The sequence below is a fragment of the Desmodus rotundus genome, chromosome 9, assembly GCF_022682495.2.
Source record: "Desmodus rotundus isolate HL8 chromosome 9, HLdesRot8A.1, whole genome shotgun sequence".
NCBI classification, from domain to species: domain Eukaryota; kingdom Metazoa; phylum Chordata; class Mammalia; order Chiroptera; family Phyllostomidae; genus Desmodus; species Desmodus rotundus.
Window position 1 is genome coordinate 52,537,178 of NC_071395.1, and position 24,442 is coordinate 52,561,619.

Below are 24,442 nucleotides of genomic sequence, written 5' to 3' on the forward strand. Positions count from 1 at the left end.
GAACCAAAAACCCGGAATCCTAGAATTTAAAAATTTCCCAACAGCTTCAGTTCTGTGGTTAAGCAAATAAAAGCTCGCCGTGGCCGGGTGGCTCCGTTAGTTGGAGCGTCGTCTGTATGCCAAAAGGCTGTGGGTTCAATTCCTAGTCAGGGCACGCACCTAGGTTTCTGTTGGGTCCCCAGTCGGGGTCCATATGAGAGGCAACTGATCAATGTTTCTCTCTCACATCAAAGTTCCTCTCATTCTCTCTCTCTTGCTCTGTCTCTCTCCCCTCTCCCCTCCTCTCTCTCTAAAATCAATAAGCATATCCTTGGGAGAGGATTTAAAAAAGGAGAGAGAGAAAAGAAAAAGCATTTTCAGGTCTTAGCACCCTTGCAGAAGGACATGAGGGCATGGGGCAGGGCCACCCGGTTCTCCCAGCTCTGCCCTGTCCCCCCCCCCCCCCCCCCCCCCGTGGGACCCTCAGGACTGCCTGGGCTGCCTGCCGTCACAAGGGAGGCCCTGAGGCTGCGGGACCGTGGGGCCTAGGCCACACCTTAATCTCACAGCCTAGGGCCTGCCCATCAGTTCTGGTGTCCTAACTGTGTTTGCAAAAGAGCCTTTAAAAAAGTGGGTGGGGAAGAAGGGTGGAGAGGTGGAGAAAAAGAAGAGACCCCACTGTCCCCTGAGGTAACCGCACAGGGCCCCAGACACACGCCTTTCTGTGAGCACATGACTTTCACTGTGCAAAACAGCTGAGGGCTCTGCTCGGAGGGCATCTGGGTTTGTCGTTTCTCCTCATCCAGTGCTTTTCCCGATCTGTCTCCCCGCCACAGGCAGGAAGCAAAGCCTCTCCATGAAAGAACCTCGAAATCCTGGGAGGTTTGGTTAGGGCTCTGTTTCCTAGGTTTAAAACAGATGTCTCCTTTTGGAACTGACAGTATTTCCTATTTTATTTTTTTGTTCCTGCTTGCCTCTTTGTAAGATTTTGTGGTTTTAAGATTTGAGACACACTGTCCTTATAAAAATGCTTTTTTACAAGGAGGTGTCCAAAGCCCTTGGACGGGTCAGTCACTCCAGACAGACGGCTGCAAGTCTTAGGCTCCACTTGGACCAGAACTCAGGTGTCCTGCCTGCAACTCTGGGGTCTAAACCTTAGAACGCACAGCATGAGGTGACAGGGCAGCCCAGGCCAGACAAGGGAGAACTGGAACTCTGCCTGGCTGACTCTCCACGTGAAATGAACCCAGGCTGGCAGGGCAATAGTAGGATCAACTGCCCAGTCTGCAAGTACTTTTACAGATATCATCTGATTTCCCCCCTGCAGAATATTTAAAACTATCTTGTAAGTGATGAGTGCATACAGTAGTGCCATTCTGACGGAGAAGCTGTTGCCACTCTGGACAGACTGTCATAGCTAGAAGGGACTGAATTCAACCCTCTCACCTTAAAGATGACAGTGGACTTGCCCAGTGTCCTAGCTGCTGGCCAACAGGTAGCTCAGGGTCCACATCTGTGAACTCCCGCTCGGTGGGGTCATCCACACAAAGAAGGGGTGCTCTCTCCAGAATTTATGAAGTGTTAAGGGGCCCCGAGGATGCCCCGGGAGGGTGCAGAAGGAGTTCACTGGAAGCGGTGAGTTCATTCAGTGAAATTCCATCCGCCAGGCCCCAGGGCTTAGTGACTCATGCTTCTGGCACCCCTGAGTAGGATGAACTTGGTCTAGACTGATGCAGTTTTCTTCCACTCTCGGCTTCAGAAATTCCAGTGTGCTCCTGAGAAAGGTCACACCTGTGAGACTGGACTAGTCCAGTCATCGATACCTGGGGTCCTGAGATACAGAGAAAGCATTAACTGACCCTTCACATTGACTGCACCCCACTCTTGGCCACTTTTGAATGTACAGGCCTCAAGCTAGGGGAAGTCGAGAGAGGGTTTTGGCTCTCACACACTGATGTGCTGACAGAAGAGTGAGGGTAAGAAGTCCGTGCTCACTTTCAAGGCCAAGGTTGTAAGGAGCCAGAGAGGAGGCAGGGAGAGAAGGGAGCACACAGCACACACACTACTGGCATCCCTTCTGTGTCTGTGTGTGTGTGTGTGTGTGTGTGAGAGAGAGAGAGAGAGACAGACAGACAGACAGACAGACACCAATTCACAAAATGGTATAGACACTGTCAATACAGTGGGCGCCCGCCGTATGGGCTGGGTGCATTTTCATAAACGCAGAGTGACAAGGGGTCTTAGAGCTTGGCAATTACCTTATCCCACTTCCTTCCTTCCCAGTGCAGAAATCTGGCTGCGCCTGCCCTGGCCAGAGGCCATCCTACTCCTATTTGAACTGCTCCAGTGACGGGGGGCTTAGCACTAATGAATGGGCAACCCCATGCACTGCAAAGGGCCGGCCCTCAGTGTGACGGAGATTTTATGCTGGGCTAAAATCCACATCCCCTGACCTTCCCATCCATCCTAGTTCTGGGTGCTAATACAAATGACAAGCATCGTCCCTATGGCAGCACTTCAAACATTCGAGAGACCTGCCCTGTCCCTCCCCCCACAGCGTTCTTCTCGACACAGTATCTTCACTTCCTCATATGATGCGGGTTCCAGACCTGTCCCCATCCTGCTGGTCCCTCCCCTGGGAGACCCAGTTAGGAGATGGCCCCAGAACTGACCCCTTCACTCGTTTCTTGGTCCAAAAAGTAAAGACTTTAGGAAAACAACTCTTCTATCAATGTATTGGTTTATATTCACTTTTTAGCAGCCATATTAGCCTGTGGCCTATACTGAGCTGTTACTCAGCCTTCGGGGATATTTTAAATATAATCAACACTTTTCAGTCACTCTCCCTAGCTTTTGCTTTGTGGTTGATTTTTCCCCCCATGAACCCTGACATAGGACCTTCTGTTCACCCCTAATATGTTACAGTTTGGGTCTATTACTTCAACCTACTGAGATTTTTCTGAATCTCTCCGTAGTGTTCTGTTCTAGCGATCCCTCCTAGTTTTGTCTCTTATGAATCTGATCAGCACTCATTTTAATCTCCATGCAAATTTCTGGTACTTGACAGAGAGGCAGGAGCGGAGCACTGGGAGACACCAAAGGGCCCACGCACTGTGTTCACACTGACCTCTCAGCAGTTGTCCTGAGTACCATCGGTGGGTACATGTGACTCCCCCACGGCATGTCCACCAAACCTACACCTCGTCCTTCCACGCACAACATTAGTAACAGACATTCTTTAGTTAAGAGGGTGGTTCCATGACTTCAGCTACTGACCCGGGCTATTTACATGAGGTATTTCAGAGAAACTTCTCGGCGTCCCACAAAAATCCCTTGTAGGTGGTCTGGGCAGCTCCCTGGCCATCAGGCCAGCCCTGCAGTGAGCACGGGCTTTAGCCACGAAGTCCTGGACAGAAGAGCCCTCTGGCAGCCCTCAAAGGCTCTCCTCAGACATCCTGGGATCCGGGCCCTTTCGTGACCTACTGTTATCCCATGCCACAGGGAAGAGGCTCTGGGCACTGCTCATCAGCTGAAAAGTCCCTGAGTGTTGGGGGCTGGACCAGAAGCCCCCAGGCTGGCTCACGGGAACCAGTCAGATTTCTCGGACGGTGAGGGGGGACCTTCCAGGAAAATGCGGAGTTTGGAAGACAGTGGAAGTCATCGACCTCCCTTCAACTCAGGTGACCACCTCCAGGTCGTCCTCTCTGGGTTACTGGAAATTCATTTAGGATCTAGGCTCTGTGCCCTGGAATAACCTTGCAGTTTTTCCTAAGGCCTGTATCTTATCTTCTCAGATTATAAGGGTTGGAAGACAAGGGCCAAATTTTCTTTCCCTAACCGTGTCCTGGACTGCGAAGTGCACGCGGCGAACGCCCAGCGAGTGTCCCAGACACAGACAGGCACCAGCTTTCCTATCGTGGACTCTCAGCCCTTCCAGAATAAGTGCTCTCCGACATATTCCTTCAGGCATGCCTCTGACTCTGCTGCACGGTTAAGGCTCTGCTTTTCAGAACACCCATCTTATCTCCCCTTCAAACGCTCAATGTGAGAACTGCCCGTAGAGGTGGTCACCAAAACTCCATTGCAGTGATACCCACAGGGTCCTTTTCCAGAATCACTTTTTCCCTAGTGGCGAAACCCACTGACACGTTGGCCCACCTTCTCTTGCTTCAAACCGTCAATGACTTTCTTATTCCTGGAAGCCTGGACCTTCACTTGACAGTCAAAGTGGATTATCCTGAGGTGTAGGCTGAATGGGGTCCATTAAAGATGCTGTAAATACACTCACTGTCCTGGTAGGCAGGGCAATGCTATAAAGGAATGATTTGCTTCTATGTACCTCTCATCGCTGTTTAGTCTGATATTTTACCCTGGGAGATTCTTCACCTTAGGGGATAACGATCTTTGATCTGCATTCCTGGGAAGAAGAAAATTTGGGAGTGGGAGATACTGTTCCCATTAGGTACCAAGCATTATTTCTATTGGATAAAATGGGGAAATAGATAGAGCCCCACCCCTCAGGAGCTTCCAATCCCATTGGAAAAATGAGATACATGTACATGGGTGCTAATTATTCTGTATGAGGTTAGAAAGAGTGGCGTGAAAAGGGTGAAACCAGGTTGGAAAAGCCCAAGTCATAAACTTCACGGTAAAACAAAGTTGTCCTCAGTACCTGGGGCACTAACTAAAGTACGAACACTCCATAAGAGTCTCTTCTGGTTATTCCTAATAAAACAGCAGTATTTGAAGACTGTCGGCTTCATCCTGCCAGCTGAGAAAAGGCTGGAGATCCTTTCCCAGCATGCTCTGGGAACATATGAAAAAGAGCAGGATGGTGTGAGTCATGGGAGGAAAACATGAAGACCAGTCTGGGTTGAGCTTCCCCCGGAGCCCAAACAAGGCAACATGAAGTCACCTTTCCTCAGCACTAGCCTCATGGTCAGGTGGAAGTTAAGGCATGGGGAAGGCTCCTTGGACTGGACTCTTGGCAGCTCCCACTGCCCCTTGGGGGTGACATCCAGCATGTTCCTTCAGGAGGAAGTCTTGGCTGTCTACCCGCTGGCCCTAAGCCTCACATTCCCTGCACATGAGTAGCACAATAAATAGCAATATTCACTTATTTCATTGTTTAAGTGGAGAACTTGTTGAAAAGGTAAATCGGAAATGAAGCCATAAATGCAGTAGAAGGGTCTCAGGCCTTTTGCCCTTCCCAGATGCTGCCCGGGGTCAGGCTGGCAACGTCGGGATTGCGTGAGGGGGCTTGGAGGACAGCCTGGCCCCACAGTGGGAGGGCTCTGCTTCAGACCCCAGCTCCTGCCTCGTCATAAAGACTGAATCGCACCTCTATACACAATGGGAACGAGCGTTTTAGAAAACATTTCCTCTAATCGTTTATCCACATCGAGAAACTTCAAAATATACATACTATTTAACACCATGGCTGCATAATTCTACTTCTTGTCATAAATTCTACTGATGCCATCAAAAATGCAGTCTAAGATTATGAATAATGACATGTATTATAATTCTATATTTACTGATCTATACCTGTCCAATAAGCAAGAAAGTTTAACTACATTGTAGCAGGTTCATAAGATAGAATATTTGGCAACTAATAAAAGTAATGGTTTGGAGAGTCTTCGATAACATGATAAAATTTTCATGATATGTAACACTAAGCTAAAAATTTAGATACGAAGCTTGGAGTCATAAGATTTCAACATTATAAATATTACCCAGTATCTGTATTTTCAAAGGGTTCTGATCCCCAGCAGGATTTGGGAGCAACTCTCCTGGGGTAGCCAGCCTCTGTGATGGCCCCCCGGTGACCCCCACCTCCTGCCCTCCGGCACTGTACACAGTTGTTTGCGGGGCCAATAGAACACAGCAGAACTGATGGGACAGCCTTCCGAGACCAGCTTAGGAAAGACTGTGGTTTCCATGTGTTGCTCCTCTTTCTCTTTTGAGTCACACACTCTGGAGACAGACAACCATGTGTCCTAAGGAAACTCAGGCAGCGGTGGAGAGGCTGTGTGGAGAGGACCAGAGAGCTCCAGCTGATGGCCAGAAAGAAAGCGAGGCCTGCCCACAGCCACAGGAGCCAACCTGGGAGAGGCTCTGCCCAGCCTCAGCAGACAGCCTGCCTGCAACCTCCTGAGAGACTCTGAGCAGAACCAACCAGCTAAGCCACCCCTGGACTCCTGACCCTAGAACTGTGTGAGATAATGAAAGTTTGTTGTGTGAAGCTGAAAAATCTGGGGTTGGGGGTGGGTAACTTGTTACACAGCAATTGATAACAAATACGTTTTCCTGGTCCAAAGGGCAAGCTCCTGAGCAGAGCACAGAAGGCCTCTCATGCCTCCTTTCTAGCTGCGTTTCACACGACCCCCGGACCCACGTTTTCTTCAGCAGTACTGACCTGCTTATCCCCAGTCCACAACTCCATGACTCTGGGCCTTTGCCCCAGACGTTCTCCACTGATGCCCCTTCCCCCACTGATGGCGTCCCCCTGCTCAAGAAATCCTCCCTCAACTGCCCTCCCACCAGCTCAGGTGGGCTCGGGTGCCCTCCTTAGTGCTTATACATACTTCTTGGAATCAGAAGCGAAAAGTGAGTTACACGGAGAGAAGAAAACATCCATATGGAGGAGTCAGCAGGGGCACATGACTTGCCTCTACGTGGTTGACCAGTGAATTGTCGAATTTGAACCCGGGAATCCTCTTCTCACTGCACACCACACCCACGTCTTCTGTGTGCTTGCAGTCGGTGACGCCCCAGCCGTTGGAGGAGCAGGCTGCGAGGGTCGCCTCCTTGCCAGTGCAGTGGACATTGTCCAACCAGATGGGCCCTGAATGGAGCAGAGGAGAGAGAAACCACTCTGTCAAAGTAAGTTTGAATCTTTGGGGGACCAGTGTTGTATACTGTACGAGTGTCCTCTAATCTCGGCAGCTGTGTGTGGTCATCAACTGATTTTTAGCACATTAAGATACTGCAGAGGGTTCTAGACCATCTCTCTGGATCCCCTTGCCAGAGGGACATGGTAGACTGATTGAACGTGCCCAGGGTAGAAAGCAAGGCTGAGCCCGGGTGTCACGTGGTATAGGGGAAAGGACAGGGACTTGGATACTAAGCCAGGTTTGAATTCCAGCTCGGCCACTTCGCTATGTAACCTTGGTCAAAGCCCTTGTATCTTACCAGGAAAGTGGCGATCACAATGACACTCGAGTCCCGGAATGTGTGCAGACTAGAGATAACGCACAGCACGTGCTTAGTGTATTGTCAGCCCATATTTACCCAAAAACGGTAGTGATGATGATGATGGTTTTAGCTACACTGACTATGGCATGAGCCGGACTCACCTTCCATCTATAGCAAAGGCTGAACTGGACCCTCCGGGGAAAGTCTAAGCTATCCTGCCTCTGAGGCTTTTAATAAAGGCATTTTCATGTGTGTTCCCTCCCCTGACCTCCGCACCCCTCAGGGAAGAGGATGAGGTGACACGGCTATTCATACTTCACAGACGTGGAGCTCTGGCTCAGACAGGGCGACTCACTGCAAGGCCACCCCAAGAGCCTAGCACCCTGGGCCATTCAGTGTTCTCACTGCCTGATGTTTCCATCCACCGACTCAGGCTAACCCACAGAGCCGCTTCCTTACGTTTCCAAAGGCAGGTGCAGGCAGGGCCAGGTTGCAGCAGCACATCTGCCTGGAAGGCCCTGTGCAAACGGGCTCCCCTCCGGGGCCTTTACCCTATTTGCACTAGGCAGAAGATTCACTGCGCAAAATGCCAGAGGGTAATCACAATGAGACACCTCCTCACATCCATCAGGATGGCTACTCTCAAAAACCCAGGAAATAATGAGTGTGGGTGAGAATGTGGAGAAATTGGAACCCCTAGGCACTGTTGCTGGGAATGTAAAATGGTGCAGCCTCCATGGAAAACAGCATGGTAGTTACTCAAGAAATTAAAAATAGAATTGCCATATGACATAGCAATTCCCACTTCTGAGTATCTACCCAAAAGAATGGAAAGCGGGGCCTCAAAGAGATATTAGTGCACCCATGTGCCTTACAGTGTTATTCACAACAGCCAAGAAGTGGGAGCAACCCGGGTGTCTGTTGACAGAATGTGGTACATCCATTCAGTGCAGTATCATTCAGCCCGAAAGGGGAGGGAGTTCTGACACAGGCGTGCACAGCCTGGGTGAATCTTGAGTTCATTATGCTAAATGAAATGAGCCAATAACAAAAGACAAATACTGCCTGATTCCACTTACACGAGGTTCCTAGAGTGGTCAGATTCATAGCGACAGGAAGTAGAGTGGGGGGTCAGCGATGGGGGGAGGGGATGGGGAGTGGTCGCTTAACCGGGACAGAGTTTCAGTTTTGCAAGATGAGAAGTGTTTCGGATAGTGGTTGTGCCACAACGTGAATGCACTTAACACTATCAAACCGTACAGTGGAACATGGTAAAGACAGCACATCTTTATGTTATGTGTATTTTACCTTAATTCAAAGTAAAAAAATTAAAGTTGTACAGTTTTTCCAAAAGTGATTTTTGTAAGTGCCACTGACAAATGAAAGGAGACAAAAGCAAACCTGTCTCTTTTTCATGGCTCCGTGCAGAACTCTGTAATATAATGGGGGCGGATAATCTGGGTCAAGTTCTCTCATAGGCTTGGGGCCTGCGTGACTCGGTCAACCACTTAAACAGGCCTGCTCCCTGTTTCTAAAGTAAAAACAATGATACCCAACAAACAGGTTGCCATGGATATTCAGTGAGATAATCTGTGTTCCTAGCACACGTTCAAACTCCCTTTTCCTTTCTTCCTCCCAGTAAGTCAGAAAAACAATGGAAATACCGTTGTTTCCACGCTGCAAGGAAGAAGGGGATGAAAACCACCCTCACTGCAGAGATGAGAAAACCAAGGACACCCTGAGGCTCTGAAAGGTGAGGGAAGAAGCAGGGCCAGTCTCCCGACATGGACATTGAGCCCCTGCTGAGACGCGTCCACTGTGACCCATGGCCCTTCGGGGCCCCAACGAGGGAGCCCTTTGGATGCATCGAGGGTAGCAAAGAGCTCATTGAAAACATCTGGGCTGAGGTTTTCCAACTGGTTTCTCAATTTGGCCTGGTCTGCAAGCCATCAAGCTCCACTGAAACATATGCTCCCTAACCGACTGCTGTTTCAACAACAAACCAGTGTTTGTCTTGCTAAGGACCAGCAACGGAAAAGACCCTCCATGTGTGACAACGGCCTCTTCCTTGGAACATCCTGCAGCTGCAGCGACAGAGGTGGTGTGGAGAAGCGCCCTTTTCCTTCTGCAATGAGAGAACTACACACGCTAGCGGGGGTGGGAGTCGGACAGCGCGGCCAAAGGCAGCCTGAAGAGCTGAAAAACATTCCCCAGGGTCTGCCCAACTTCTCATAAGGAGCATTTGCAATCAGCCCCTGGAGTGCAAATGGGAACTTAGTTACCCCAAAGAACTGCTTTCTTAAGGAGCTTCAGTTCACCCCTATTCTACCCTCCACGTATTCTCAGTGGTTATTTTGTTGTTAGATGGTGGGAATGTAAATTTTTACTTAGCCCAAGACTGCATCCCCACACGTGGTATTCTCATACAGCCTGATTTCACGATAGTATTTTCCTGGCTGCTAAGTGCCAGTCAACCAGGCTGCCCTGACCCAAAGCAGCCAGCGCTGGCCCTGCCCGCTGGGGGCAAGGTGATTCTGGGCACAGGGCACAGATGCCATCTCAGAGCTGCTAGGGCACTGGCACTTGGCATGCATCTGGGGCTTCAACCTTGGACACAAAAAGCCAGTCAATCAGAAGCAATACTTCATTTTACCCTTTCCACTCATTCACTCTAAGAAATGCTTCTGAGGAAAGGAAATGTATAAACAAAGTAACAGACAATTTGGAAGAGAAAGACTATAAATTAATTTGCACTTGAATGCCAGAGTGTTCCACTGGGCTCTGTCAGGGGAATGATATCTTCCATGTACCATGATTTTATTTTATTTATTTTATTTTTTATTTTAGAGAAAGGGAAAGGGAAGGAGGAGAGAGAGAAAGATCGATTGGCTGCCTTACATATGTGCCCCAGCTGAGGACTGAACCCGCAACCTAGGCATGTGCCCCTATTGGGAATCGAACTGGCGACCTTTATCTTGGCAGGACAATGCCCAACTGAGCCACACCGGCCAGGGATTTTATTATTATTATTTTTACTCCTGATTTTAGAGAGAGGGAAAGGGAGGGAGAAGGAAACAAGTTAGAATCTTCAGGGCCTCGCTTGGTCATCTGCTGGCTTTGTCACTCTGATCTGAAGAATTTGGGGTGGGGGGTGCATTAGGAATCAGATCTGACCTCAGATCCAAAGACAGACAGACGAAAGCCACTGTCTTAGGCTCAGGTGGCTGTGAGACCCATCCAGAGAGTGAGAAGTGGGGCAGCTGTCGCCTCTAGAACCCTCTGCCAGGGCTCACGATGTTTCTGAGCTCAGAATCACCTTGGGAGAGAAGACCCACTGGCAGGCCAGGCTGGACACCCCAGGAGATGTGGGCACTTGCCCTGCCTTCACTGCTTGCAGCCTGAACCTGAGAGGAGTAGGCGACAGTGAGCACTCCTGGAGGGGTGGCCTTGGACGGGCGCTGCTACGGCGTTCCCAGCTCAGCCAGAGCCGACTTCCCGGGTTGAGCCCCATGGGAGCACACTCCAGGGCTTTGGTCACCTTCTCTGGTCACTATGCCAAGTACTGTTTGCCAACTGTTCTTCATACTCTCCCACATCAACATAAATCAATCAGCTAATATTTACTGAGTTCTTACTATGAACCCAGTGCTGAAAAGCCTAAACTGATGAAATTCAAATACATTTGTATTTAAAAGGCTCTCATGATGTGGGCCAAGTACCACTTTGGTGGACAGTGTGATCCTCAGAGTCCTGGAGACGCGACAGTTGCAAGTATTTTAGCATGTTTCTCCCTTCTGCTCTTTCACGCTTCTTTCCTAAGTCTTGATGGTTTCAACACCATACAGACAGCCCTCCCAGTCCTCTCGGACTCACCCTCACTCGTCTGCCTCTCTCCAGGGACTTTCTTCCACCCTACATCAGCTACCATCCCATGGCCATGGCTTAGCCCTTAGCATCACCAATAATCACACCCCTCCCCATCTCCACGTGGCCCTCCTGCCCTGCCCCACGTCCCTACCCCATCTTTCTCGCATGCTTCTCCTACGTTGCAAGCTCAGCAGAGACCCACAGACCACTGGTCCTAGCATGTCGTCAGCTCCTCCACGCAGTACCTTCCATGAACCCTGATTTTATTTCATTTTTTTAGTTTTGATTTTAGAGAGAGGGAAAGGGAGGGAGAAGGGGGGGAGGGAGAGAGAGAGAGAGAGAGAGAGAGAGAGAGAGGTATCGATTGGCTGCCTTCTGTATGTGCCCCAACTAGGGACAGAACCTGCAACCAAGGCATGTGCCCTGACTGGGAATTGAACTGGCAACTTTTCACTTGGCATGATGATGCCCAACCGAGCCATTCTGGCCAGGGCTTTTATTTATTTATTTAACTTTTGATTTTAGAGAGGGGGAAAGGGAGGGAGCAGGAGACAGAGAGAAACATTGACTGGACTGTGATCTTAATCCCTCTACTCCCGCAAACTTCCCTCCCTTTGTCATCCCTGAAAGGCACAGTCTGAGCCATGTGACCACCTCTCCAGCAACCCCGCCTCCCCTCCTCAGCAGGTGGGTGTAGGGCGGGGTGGGGGGCACCATGCTCATCTTGTTTAATGACAGGTAAATTTCATGTTTGCATAGAAATAAAATAAACTTGTCACTGAAAAAAACGGCAGTCATTGAAAAGTACTTGTTATAAAATATTGAGGTTTAGACAGCTTGGAATAGAAAACAAGTTTGACGTTATCCCTCGATCACTCAACTAGCAGAATAAATAGAGACGTGTGAACATGGAGAAGCGTCTGGAGTTCTTTGTAAAGAAGACAGGCCATAGGTTGAAAAGCCCAGCCTCTGCTGACTCAGGTTTTTGCTAAGGAACTCTCGTCCCTGCTAAGGAACCAGGCGGCAGCGTCACTTTAAGTGCGGTTACTCTGACAGGATATATTCAGTAGCACAGAGTGAGACATGGATGATACGAGATTTCCAGAAAGCCAGGACTGGAAGGGACTGCAATGATCTAATTCAATGAATCCCAGACCTGGCCCAACCCCAATCCAGAATACCCTGAGTTAGGCCCCCCGTGGGGTTCCTGTGCCGTCGGTGTGGCGTTACTCCATTAGTCCAGAAGGAGACTCTGGGCCCCCCTTTTGTCCAGTCAGCCAACCTCCCCAACTCGGGGAGGGCAACTCTCAGCTCCTGCTGTGTTTTTCTTTCTTTTTTGTTTGTTTGTTTTTTAAATAATGTTCTTCACCCTTATCTATTTTCCCACTTAAGATCATAAATTATGAAAGTTTTAAAATTTCTTTGTTTTTTTAAAGATGTTCTATTTATTTATTTTCAGAGAGAGAAGGGAAGGGAGGGAGGAAGAGAGGGAGAGAAACACCAATGTCTGAGAGAGACATCGATCGGTTGCCTCTTGTAGTGGCCCCAGCCAGGGTCCAAACCCGCAACCCAGGCCTGTGCCCTGACCAGGAATTGAACCCGTGACCTTTCGCTTTGTGGGTCAATTCCCAACCAACTGAGCTTCACCAGTCAGGGCTCCCTTCCTTCCTTCCTTCCTTCCTTTGATCTTTTATTTGTTTAGTTTTAGGGAGAGGGGAAGGGAAGGAAAAAGAAAGGGAGAGAATGAAGTTTCAAAAATTCTTGAGAGCCCAACTTCCCAACTGGAAACTAAGGCCAAAGGGGATAGGCGCTTCCTCCAAAGGACAGGTTAGTTAGGTCGCAACAGGACTGAGCTCAAGGTTGTGGGCTCTTAACACCTGCCCTCATATCTTAACCATGGAGGAAAGAATAGGCCAACCAAAGTAAAAAGCCCAAAGCAACTGTGTTCCTGTAATGGTCAGGCTCAAACAGCCCGTGAGTGCTGAAGGACAGAGCAGGAGGGCGCGGGGAGCCAGAGGGCTGGTCCTTGGGCAGCCTTCGTGAGAAAGAGCGAAAGGAGCCCCCGGAAGGTAATGGGGAGAAAGGCATGGGCTCTCCCGACTGATCCAGCCCCTATAACCTGCAGAGATGAGCACAGACTGACTACTGCCCCTGCCGAAAGTCCTCAGCCAGGCCGGTGGGCCCCAGATACCAGACTTTGTGGGCTAAATCCAGGAAAGTCTGGGCAAAGCAGGACGGTTGGTCACTGCGTCCTCCCGGGCACCCCTCCGCTCCTGTCTTCTTGCACAAACACAGCAGGCTGCCCAGATGGACTATTATCAGTAATTCATACTTGACAGTAATCGCAGATTCCTTCACCAGGTTCGCCGCATGCAAGCCCGTTCCAGGGTTTCCAGGGGACACCAGCTAGTTCCAAAGCACAGCGCATTTACCTTCCCCCTTGCCATAAGAGGAGCTGGCGGTCCAGGACTTGGCCTCCACATATCCCAGCTCCCGGCAGACGACGTGGGCAGCGTGGATGGAGAAGTCATCGTCACACACGGTGCCCCACTCGCCTTGGTAGTACACCTCCACCCGCCCTTCACTGTGCTTCCTCTTCTGCCCCGCCAGGCGCAACTGGATCTTGGCGACATCAGCAGGCACCTGAGGCTGGTGGTACTCAGGAGCGGGCTGCTGGAAGTACTCTGGGTAGTAGGGCCAGCTCCCTGCAAGGTACTCCTGGTACTGTGCCACGGCGTCAGTGAAGAGGAAGAAGAACACAGCCAAAGAGCTCCAAAGGCAGGAGCCCTCCCACCTCACCATACTCATCCTCAGGCTGGAGGACCTCTCGGAGGGGGCAGTGGGTGCTTTAGGGCCACAGGCAGGAGTCTCCTGGAACAGAAGAGAGATGCAGGTTACAGAAATCTATACACATCCGTGGACTTCCTACTGGTTTGCTTAGTATTTAAAGTCCTTCACATTCTAGACTGCAACCTCCTCTCGTCTCCCACCTTTCACTTCAGCCAGAAAGGCCTGTGCACCCACCTCTTTGCCCACCCATCTTCCCTGAACTCTAAAATGCTTCCCCCCCCCCCCCCCCCGCCCCACTAGGCTTCCTTACAGGAAACAAAGCCCACTGAGACTTAATTTGAGGAGAATGTTTTAAAAGACTTTCTGGCCATTGAGAAGAGCTGTTACCACCCCCAGGCTGGAAGGGCTGGGGAGGGCTAAGCTCAGAGCTGTGGCCTTAGTGAAGGGTCTCAGAGCCGACCCACAACAACAGAGGCAGGGCAATAAACACCTGACCTCACTCTCTTCCAGTCCCCCATCCATTGCTGGTGCTTCCTACTGGGCAGACCCAAGCCCACTGGGGGAGTCTACAGGTGGCTTCCCAAGCCCAGTGGGTGGGGGGGAATGAGGGTAGTAGGTCGAAGGGGCAGGCGGAGGGCGCCCAGCACACTGTCTCTTTCTCTCCCGCCTTTACACCTTCTCATTCTCCAGGCCCAGCTCAAACCCCACCTCCTCGGTGACATCCCTGCTGAAGCAGCCTCCAGGGTTCTCTTCCTCCAGACAGTCTTATTACCTAGACATTCTTCTCAGCTTTCCCAGACACTTTCATGTCCCCAAGTGGGTCACACACTTCTTAGGGTCAGGATTTCTTCTCTGGCTCCTCCAGAGTGAATATCAGAGGTTCATGGACCACGCCCAGATAGAGCTTGCTTCTGAGTTTCCGAGTCAGGTCATATCAAAAGAGGTAAGTATTTAGCTCGTGGCCCTTTCATAAGGGCCCTTTCAAGAGGTAAGTATTTTGCTTTGGCCCTTTCATAATTCAGAGAGAGGAAAAATTCTCTTAAAGGGACTGCAGGTGTGTGTCATGGAAAAGGAAATAGACTGGGGCTGTGGTGCCCACCAAGGCAAAAGCAGGACTGGTAGGTGGAAATGAAAGAATGACATAATACATGTCGTTTTAACCGGGCCCAGGGAGTTAGGCTAATTGCACACCTCAGTTCATGGCCCAGCACCATCAAGGAAGGACTGGATAAGTGCCCAGAGCTTCCCAGGAGGGATGATCTAACTGGGAGAGGGCCAGAGGACGTTGGAAGGCTCTCCAGGTTCACTAAATGTGCGGCCACCCTCCTGCGATTCACAAACGAGGCCTGGAAGTCGTAGGGTCCCTGCGATGGCCCCTGGCCACACTTGGTTCCCATCAGAGCACATTTGCATCCACGAGCCCACCTGCACCCCTCCACCTGAGGTGTGGTGGGAGGAGGTACAATTACAATTTTTATTTTGCAAAAGGGAAAATTAGGAACCAGAGAAGGCTAAGGTTCTTCACCTGAACTGCACCGTGAGTGCAGACAAAGCCAGAGCGGGTCACTGCCAAGCTACCGAAACGTCAGCAGTTCACCATCACGTATAAAAACGTCCAGATTCCACCCGGGACAGGGCCGCCTTTCCACTTGGCATGTACCTGCATTTCCTAGCTTCAGTTCCAGTGACACTTCTCGCCTTGCCCCCACTCCAGCCCCTCACACGTCACCTGTCCCATCATATCTGCACCTGTCCCATCATATCTGCCTGTATTTGGTTTAACTTTTTCCACCCAGACCAGTTGTGTCCCTTCCACCCACCCCTCCTTCCAAGTAGCCGATGTCACGATCCTTCCTGTTCTCCAAGGACACCTTCCCAGAGCCTACTATTCAGAATGAGTGCCTTCTCTGGTTCCCGGAAAATGGCACTGTGCTTGTGCCTCGCTCTGTTGTCGGGGTGGGCTCTACCAGATGCAGCCCAGGGGACAGCAGCCATCTCTTTGTCATTTACACCCAGTATCACGAGGTTCTGGCTTTGGCAGACTTGCTTGTATGAGATAGACCTTCCTGCCAACAACAACTGGAAGAGGCAGATAAAATTCTAAAAGCATGTGTTTGAAAACACCGGAGAGCTCCTGAGGCAGCAAGGACTCAAGGGCCAAGAATCCAGAGAGATAGGAAGCATACCTACCCTCCAGCGTTTGTCAGTCCCAAGGCATTGGCCCACAGGCAGGGAAGCTAATTGCTCAAAGCTCTTGGCAGCCCCCCAGGACTGGAAAACGAAAATAGGAGGTCTGAGCCTGCTAATGGGAGGGAGGGATCTGTTGATTATCTCCAGGCTTTCAGAAAGGAGTCGGGGAGGGTTCCTTCCTCAAGTTAGAGCACAGAGCTGTGCTCTATTGTTAGAAAGCTCTGACATCCACATACTTGGAATTCCCCGAGAGAGGAGGGAAGGAATGTAGGAAAGAACTGTTTGGAGAGAGAATGGCGAAGAAGTATATGAAACTGATGACAGATTATCAATCCAAGCAGGATAGTTTACATAGAAACCGCGTCTGAGCTGTGGAAAATCTAAGGCAGAGAAAACCTTAAAAGCAGCCAGAGTATAAAAGGAGTATTACCTTCAAAAGAGCAACAATAAGACCAACAGCTGAACTCTCAACAGAAAACAAGGAAACAAGGAAGGTCCAGACATAACAGTTTCAAAGATGAAAAAAATAAGTCAACCTAGAATTCTGTAACTGCTGGAGAGAATGAAGGTAAAAAAAAAAAAGAGAGAGAGAGAGAGAGAGAGAGAGAGACATTTCAGACAAACAAAAAATATAAAGAATTTGTTAGCAGAGGATCCATAAGATGTTAATAGTGAAGGAAGCTCTCGATGCAAGATGTTAGTGTGGTGGAGCAGGAGGAATGAACGGACAGAAGGGAGAGCGATGCAGGTAAATCTACATGAAGATCAACCTAGTAAAAAAGGTAAGAACGACTTGTGGGTTTTAAAATACAGGGTGGGCAAAAGTAGGCTTACAGTTATGATACGACTAAATAATACAATAATTAGTAAAGGACAGTAATACAAGAATAAACGGCATGGGCGGGGGCCGGGGTGGGGTGTCCAAGATGGCTGCAGAGTAGCTGTACACTTGCTCCCAGCCCCGGACTGGACTTGCAGCTAAACTACAGAACAATCAACTTAAAAAACCAGCTGAAGTGTGCCTGATCTGAAATATTATAACCAAGATGCTCAGCAGAAGCCAGGAGACTTGTAGGACGAGCAGAGATGTGGAGAGGGTGAGCCCCTTCACGTAGGTGTGGTGGCTGAGAAGCTAAAAGGATATCATGGCTGCAAAACTCCCTCCCCCTAGGAGTGTGGGGTCTCAGCCCCACACAGGGATCCCCAGCCCAGAGCAACAGAGACAGGAAGGGGGAAGGGGAGTCCTCATAGCACTGGGCGGTGGGAATCAGTGGGGAATCTGTCCGTCTGGAAGACTCAGAGCGCCACCATCCCGGGGAAGGAGGGCACCTGTTGTTACACGGCCAGCCTGGGACGTTGGCTCAGGTCTATGACTGCTGGACAGGTCACGCTGCCCTGCTCAGGTTTTTCGGGGGCGGGAGACAGAGTGGGGACACTCTGCTCACTACACCCACCAGTGACTTTACAGAACACTGTTCTCCGGAAAGGCTTTGGGCAGAGAGTGGGTCAGTGACTAAATTGTGTGGCTTGGGAAAGGGGGTCCATCTGGCCACCTAGCGTGCAGCGCCCTCCCTGCCACCTGCTGAACCGCTCAGTCTGCCCCATCCTGTTGGGCTCCTGGCACAGGGAAACACTGCTGGGCTGGGATTTTCCACCTGCCCTGCTCAGTTTGAGGGCGCAGGGGAGCCAGACTTTCGGCCCTTCAGAGCCCGGGGAGAGCTGGGAATTTCGGCCCCACTCTGCAGTGACCAGCCACATGGGGAGATCCGAGTGCCAGGCAGGGCTGACTTTTGCCCTCTTCCTGCTTGGTTGGGTGGCATGGGGGGCCGGGAAGCCATGCGAAACTGGGTTTTGGGACTGTTTCTCCTGAGGAGGCTTCTGTCTGGGAGCTAGAGGGGCGAGTTCTGGGCTCTGTGGCTGCTTTGGGAGGGGGCAGATCTGAGCTCCCCAGCGAGTTCAGTCTACATTGTCTGGGAAGGAGAGGTGTCCCCACCCCCACCTACAGGTCACGGACAACAGCCCTACGGGAGACTGTTTGAATCAGCCCTGCTAAGTCCTCAATGGCTGAGAGGAACTCCATGGGGAAAGGGAGAGTGGCCCAGAGTGGAGACATTCAAAGTGCAAGACGCACAGCAGGCCCATCCTCTGGGCTCTGGAGGACCCATCTGCTGAACTACTAGGGGCTCCGCCTGCCAAGGTCAGGAGAAAAATCTGGGACAGACTCAGATGTGTGGCTGTGGGGCGAGGGAACATACCCTCCATCTTCCCTGAAGTCTGAATGACGCCTCCCCCTCATGGGAGATGCCGTGGTCCCACCCTCCCAGTTCAACCAGAGGCTCTTTTAGAGCCTGAGTCTATCCTGTGACTAAGCCCGTCAGCTGACCAGCAGGCAGGGGAAGGCAGAGGTGGATCCCGAGGTGCCTGCCCCTGGGCCCTGTGCTGGGAAAAGCTGGCCTTGGAGCACAGCTTGGTCCTTCCCATGTGCAGCCAGGCCCAGCAGAGGCAGCCACACACTGTGGGCCACTTGTAGCTTCAGACAGGTTGCCGAGGGCCAGACATGGACAGCAAATCGCCTAGGAGGCTCAGCACAAGCACACCAAGTGGCCAGCTACGGACGACATCGGAGCAGATTGCAGCAAGCTTCACAACCAGCATGTCCAAGGGGAGGGCCCAGCAGGCACTACGCTCTGCTGAGGCGAACTTTGTTCTGTTTTCTTTTTCTTTTCTTCTTTATTTTCTTATAAGATTAAATTTATTCAATAATCTAGTGAAAGTATATATGTGTATATATAAATACATATTCGTATATATTTATGTATAAATATACATATATTTATATATAAACATATATAACTATATTTAAATGTTTATATATTTTAATATATTTTACATATATTTTATGTAAATACACACACACACACACACACACATATTCCAAAGAGAAAGAGAAGGGCGAAGGAACCCCAGGCACAGCCTTGAACTGGTCTGTCAGAGGGTAAGGGGGATTTTCTCTGGGTGTTCTAGAGGGGATGGGCTCTGGAGCAGAAGCCTGCCATTCTTCCAAAATTGTGTAGCTTTTGAATAAAAGACTCCTTTCATTTTTCACCAAACCTGTGCCTCCAGAATTCACCTATGGGTGGCGGGGCAGGATGCCTCTCTCTCTGTTCAGTACCACCCAGACTGGGAATTGAACCCGTGATCTTTCAGTGCATGGGACGATGCTCCAACCAGCCGAGCCACACTGGCTGAGCACCCAGGAAAAGTTCTGATTATAAGTATCCAACAGTATAAAAAGTACAAAACAGACTTGTAGATTTCTAATATATCAATACAGGGTACATAACTACATAGAGTACATCCTACAGGTGGAATGGGCCGAGGTCTAGAAATAAATAAATAAATAAATAAATAAATAAATAAATAAATAAATACAGAAGTAGAGATGATCTATATTATTCTACCACAACACTGCAGCCAAAATGTACCAAAAAAGAATCATTTCAAAATAACTCAGGAGGAAGGTGGCAACGGCTGAGACCCCTGTAACATGCCTTCAAGGCTGTGGGAGAGCCGTCCGACTCGCTGTGGAGTCTGTGCACAGGGTGGCTTGTAGTTTCCTCCAAAAATAAAATAAAATTTTAAGTTTAGATTAAGAACTACGAAACTACAGGGTGCCATAAGAAGTGGGCCTCCTTATCAGTCTTTATACGATCCAATTTTTAAAATCCAGCTTTAAAAATAAGCACGGAGTTATTTTATTAGAAGGTAGGCAAATAACCCTCCCTCTTTATGAAAAGCGTGAACTGGTAATATTTTTCGTGAACTTTTAGAAGCGAGGCCACAAGAGCACTTTGGTCTGGCTTTTCCCAGAGAGTTCGGAGTTGAAGGGCCCCGTGCTGAGGACTCATCACCTAACACCCAGCGTTCAGAAAGCCTGACTACAAAAAGCCAAACCCGAACCAGCCCACTCAGCACTAACACACCTCTCTTCTTTTATGAGAATTTTACTTTAACACACAGGACCCGGCACAATTAATGCCCCTCTTTATTACAAAATCATAAGCATGTAATTCTGTAACAATATCACACTCAAGCACACCACGTGACATTTTAGGTGAAATGTTCAAATCAAACCTATAAATTATTACACCCATATTATTACACTACCAACCGCACTCGAGCAGGTGTCACTTCTACTGGACTCTGAGGCGAAAAAAACCCCAAATCATAATCGGTTAAAACGTGGTGAACAGCCGCTCTACCCCGATGAAGCCTTCACAAAGGCCGGCTGAAGTGACCCAGAACTACAACTGAATCGCACAGGTTTCCAGGGAAGTCGCCAGCCAGTCGTGTAACACAAGTAAAAGTCAACTATTTACAGTCGGCGAGCCCTCTGAGAAATGTGCCCGAGAAGCATTAACCTTTGCTATTTTCTAGACCATCTGGATGGCTTGCACATTTTAATTTCTAGACAATTGAACATTTTTAATAGAGTGTGTTCCAAGCTCTGGTACTATTCATATAAGATTGCTTAGCCTAGAGACCTGACTTTTCCCTAAGAGGAGCTTTGATTCTGCTTTAGAAATTTCCTGTAAATTAAAATCTTCATCAAATGTCAACATGAGGGAGGTGACACAGGATATAACACGCACAGTCCACTCACCTCTTTGTACATTTACCAGGAATTTCTCCATCAAGGTATTTACACCAGCGAGCTTAGTCTTTCCTGCTTAATATTCAGTAGTGTAGTTTTGAACATCAGAACCTTGATTAAGACCGTAATATTTCAAACTTATTAACAGTTACCTGTGGGGACAAGTCCAGGCTAATGAGTGATGACAAATGTATTATCACGAAGGAAAGCAGGTGTGGTCAGCCATCTTTAAAATTGCACCAACCACTGACTCAATATAAAAAGACTAAAACTATACATGTTTATCATCAACAAATCTTATCTCTGTCCCCTGAAATTCCCCTAGTTCCATTCATTAGAAGGGGACTTAAAAGACAAGGACTTAAGAGCACTGGCTTCAGAGTTTGGGAAACTTGTAAAAATGTAGGAAAAATAACCCATTCAGAGCGAGTCTAGAAGTTGTCTTTTGGCAGAACAGCAGGTATTCGAGTTAAAAATAGAATGGCTATGTTGCTGCTGTAATGTTTTTCTAAAATGCAAATCGTTTTGTGTTCCCCTTCTACATAAACCTCAGTCACCACTCCTGAGTGCACATGGGCAGAGGCTCTGGCCCCTGCTCCCCAGCTCCTCAGCCTCTGCCTTCTCATTGCTGCAGGAAAGCTTGAACAGATGTGTGCCAATGAGGACTTCCCCAAAACGGCCTTCACAGTAACCCCGCAGCATATTTTCTGTCTCTTCCTGTATGTGAGATCTGATGAAGTAAAAACACGGGCATTCTCTGAGAGCTCACAGCCATCTGTGTGTGTGAGCCGTCGTCTGTCTGGTTACTAGAATGAGGAGACTGAGAGGGGGAGGCACTTGAGGTGGCCCTGTGAGCATCAGGATTGTGACATTTCCATTCTTTCTGCCGTTTGCTGATCTGGTTGCTTCTTATCCCGTTTCAGATGTAGTTTTCACTTTCTTTGGTTTCAATGTAGTTTTTAGACTGGGTCCTGCCCTTGCATAGACCACATGATTCCAGTTTTGTTTTGTTTTGTTTTGGTTCTGCTGGCAGTTTCTTCCATCTTTTCACATCAGGACACAGGCATTACAGATGTCTCCTGAATGAGTCTCATGCAACCCAAAACAGCTCTGGAAGTCCTTTTCTCAGTGTTTACTGCCAGTGAGAACTTAGCTCTGCAAATACAGCAGCCTTCTATTCTTCAGTACCTCTTTGGCTTGTGAAAACCAAACATCTTTTCTTCTGGCCGATAGTCTTCCGAAGCCAGCCCTTCCACACGCATTACGTTCTCGAGGTGCAGAGTGCACGCCAGGACCATACCCCTTCACTCCCTCCCTCCTCCTCAACTGCCTTGTCTAGAAAACTCTTTTCTATTTCACCATGTTTTTTCTTCTCTGTTTCCTTTCATATTTCTTATTTTTCTCTTTTCTTTCTTCGTTCATTTTTTCTTTCCTTATTTCCCCACTCCCATATTTCTTTTCCTATTCTTTATTTTTTCTTCCTTCTTTCCTTTCATAATTTTTCTTTTTCCTCCTCTTATTCTTTTTTCTTGTCTTTTATTTTTCTTTCCTTTTCTGATTCATTTTTCTTGCTGTTGTTTTTGCTGTTATTGTTGTAGTTTTCTGTATTGTTTGCATTTGTCTTGTTTTGGTCTGTCACCACCTGAACAACAGCTTACATGACATGGTGGTCAGGGTTGAGCCTCTCAGCCAGCCAGCCTGAGGGTTGATCCCACTCACGAAGGAGCCAACAGCTCGCAAGACCCAAGTACAGCAGGAGGGCCCACATAACCCACACAAAAGACATTCCTAGAGGACCCAGCTCAGGAGATCAAGGAGACTGCATCACTGGGTCCCACAAGACACCTACTACATAAGGGCCACCTCATGAAGAAGAGGAGTCAGAGCAGGTCCAGCTACTACATAGAAACAAATACAGAGAGACAGCTGAAGTGGGGAGCCAAAGAAACAAGCCCCAAATGAAAGAACAGGAGGAATCTCCAGAAAAAGAGCTAAATGAAATGGAGGCAAATAATTTACTATCAGAAAGAGAAACTAAGAAAACAATCCCACTTACTATTGTAATGACAACAAAAAAATAAGGCACCTAGGCAGAAATTTAACCAAGGAAGTAAAACACCTGTCCTCAAAAACGTAGGCCATTGAAGAAACACAGGAAGATACAAGCAAGTAGAAGCATAGACTGTGTTCATGCATTTAACAACACTAAAATGTCTATACTATGCAAAAACAATCTATAGATTCAATGTAATTCCTATTAAAATACCACTGGCATATTTCACAGATCTAGAACAAATATTCCAAAAATTTATATGGAGCCAAAAAAAGATCCTGAATAGCCTCAGCAATCTTGAGAAAGAAGAACAAAGTTGGAGGTGGCACAATACCTGATATCAAACTATATTACAATGCCATAGTAATCAAACCAGCATGGTACTGACATTAAAATACACCTACAGATCAGTGGAACAGAACAGAGCCCAGAAATCAACCCACACCTGTATGGCCAATTAATGTTTGACAAAGGAGGCACGAGCATACAATGGAGTAAAATCAGTTTGTTCAATAAATGGTGTGGGGCTCTGGGTGGTGTAGCTCAGTTGGTTAGAGTATCATCCTATAACCAACAGATTACAGGTTTGATCTCTGGTCTGTTGCATATGATCCCTGGCCCAGGTATATATGAGAGACAACTGATGTTTCTCTCTCTCCTTTCCTCTCTCTCTAAAAGCAATGAAAAAATGTCCTCAGGTGAGGATAAAAAAATAACTATAAAAATAAATGGTGTTGGGATTTTATAGAACCAAGATGGCGGTGTAGGTAGACACACGGCGCCTCCTCGCACAACCAGAACTGACAGAAAATCGAACGGCAAGGAAGTCCGACACCAAGGAAATAAAAAATAAACTTCATCCAGACCGGTAGGAGGGGTGGAGACGGGCACCCGGGGCGGAGAGGACTCATGTGGCCGTGGCGGGACCGAGACTGGCGGAGTGTGGGATGAACGGCGCAGGCAGTCCGAGCACTAGCAGACCCCGCAGCCCCACATTCGCGCACAAATAAACCGGACAAACGGCAGGGAGCAAAGCAGACCACGCAACCCAGGGCTCCAGCTCGGGGAAATAAAGCCTCAAACCTCTGACTGAAAGCGCCCGTGGGGGTTGGGGCGGCAGCAGGAGAGACTCCCAGCCTCACAGGAGAGGTCGTTAGAGAGACTCACAGGGGCCTAGAGTGTGCACAAGCCCACCCACTCAGGAGCCAGCACCAGAGGGGCCCAGTTTGACTGTGGGTAGTGAGCGGAGGGAGTGGCGAAGTCCAGTGGAGAGTGGAGCGGGCGCCATTGCTCCCTCTTGGCCCCTCCCCCACGTACAGCATCACAGCACAGTGACCAGCATTACCCCGCCCGGTGAACACCTAAGGCTCCTCCCCTTTAAGTAACAGATGCGCCAAGACAAAAAAAAAAATGGCCCAAATGACAGAACACTTCAAAGCTCCAGAAAAAATACAACTAAGCGAGGAAGAGATAGACAACCTATCAGATGCACAGTTCAAAACACTGGTTATCAAGATGCTCACAGAATTGGTTGAATCTGTTCGAAAACCAGATGAAAAAATGAAGCCTATGCTAAGAGAAACAAAGGAAAATGTACAGGGAACCAATAGTGATGCGAAGGAAACTGGGACTCAAATCAACAGTGTGGACCAGAAGGAAGAAAGAAATATCCAACCAGAAAAGAATGAAGAAACAAGAATTCGGAAAAATGA

The 24,442-nt window shown here is 48.9% G+C and overlaps 1 protein-coding gene and 1 pseudogene across 2 annotated transcripts in view; both read right to left on the bottom strand.

Moving 5' to 3' along the window:
- The window catches only part of LOXL2 (lysyl oxidase like 2), a 92,031-nt gene that overhangs the window by 47,111 nt on the left and 20,478 nt on the right, over positions 1-24,442 (bottom strand). For both annotated transcript variants that reach the window (XM_053911079.2, XM_053911078.2), the window contains exons 2-3: positions 13,476-13,914; positions 6,651-6,826 (exon numbers count right to left, since the gene is read on the bottom strand). In XM_053911079.2, the coding sequence (XP_053767054.1) occupies positions 6,651-6,826; positions 13,476-13,851 (552 nt within the window). In that variant the 5' untranslated portion in view covers positions 13,852-13,914. The remainder of the gene's footprint in view (positions 1-6,650; positions 6,827-13,475; positions 13,915-24,442) is intronic.
- LOC112305276 (SIN3-HDAC complex-associated factor pseudogene) lies at positions 21,231-21,891 on the bottom strand (annotated as a pseudogene).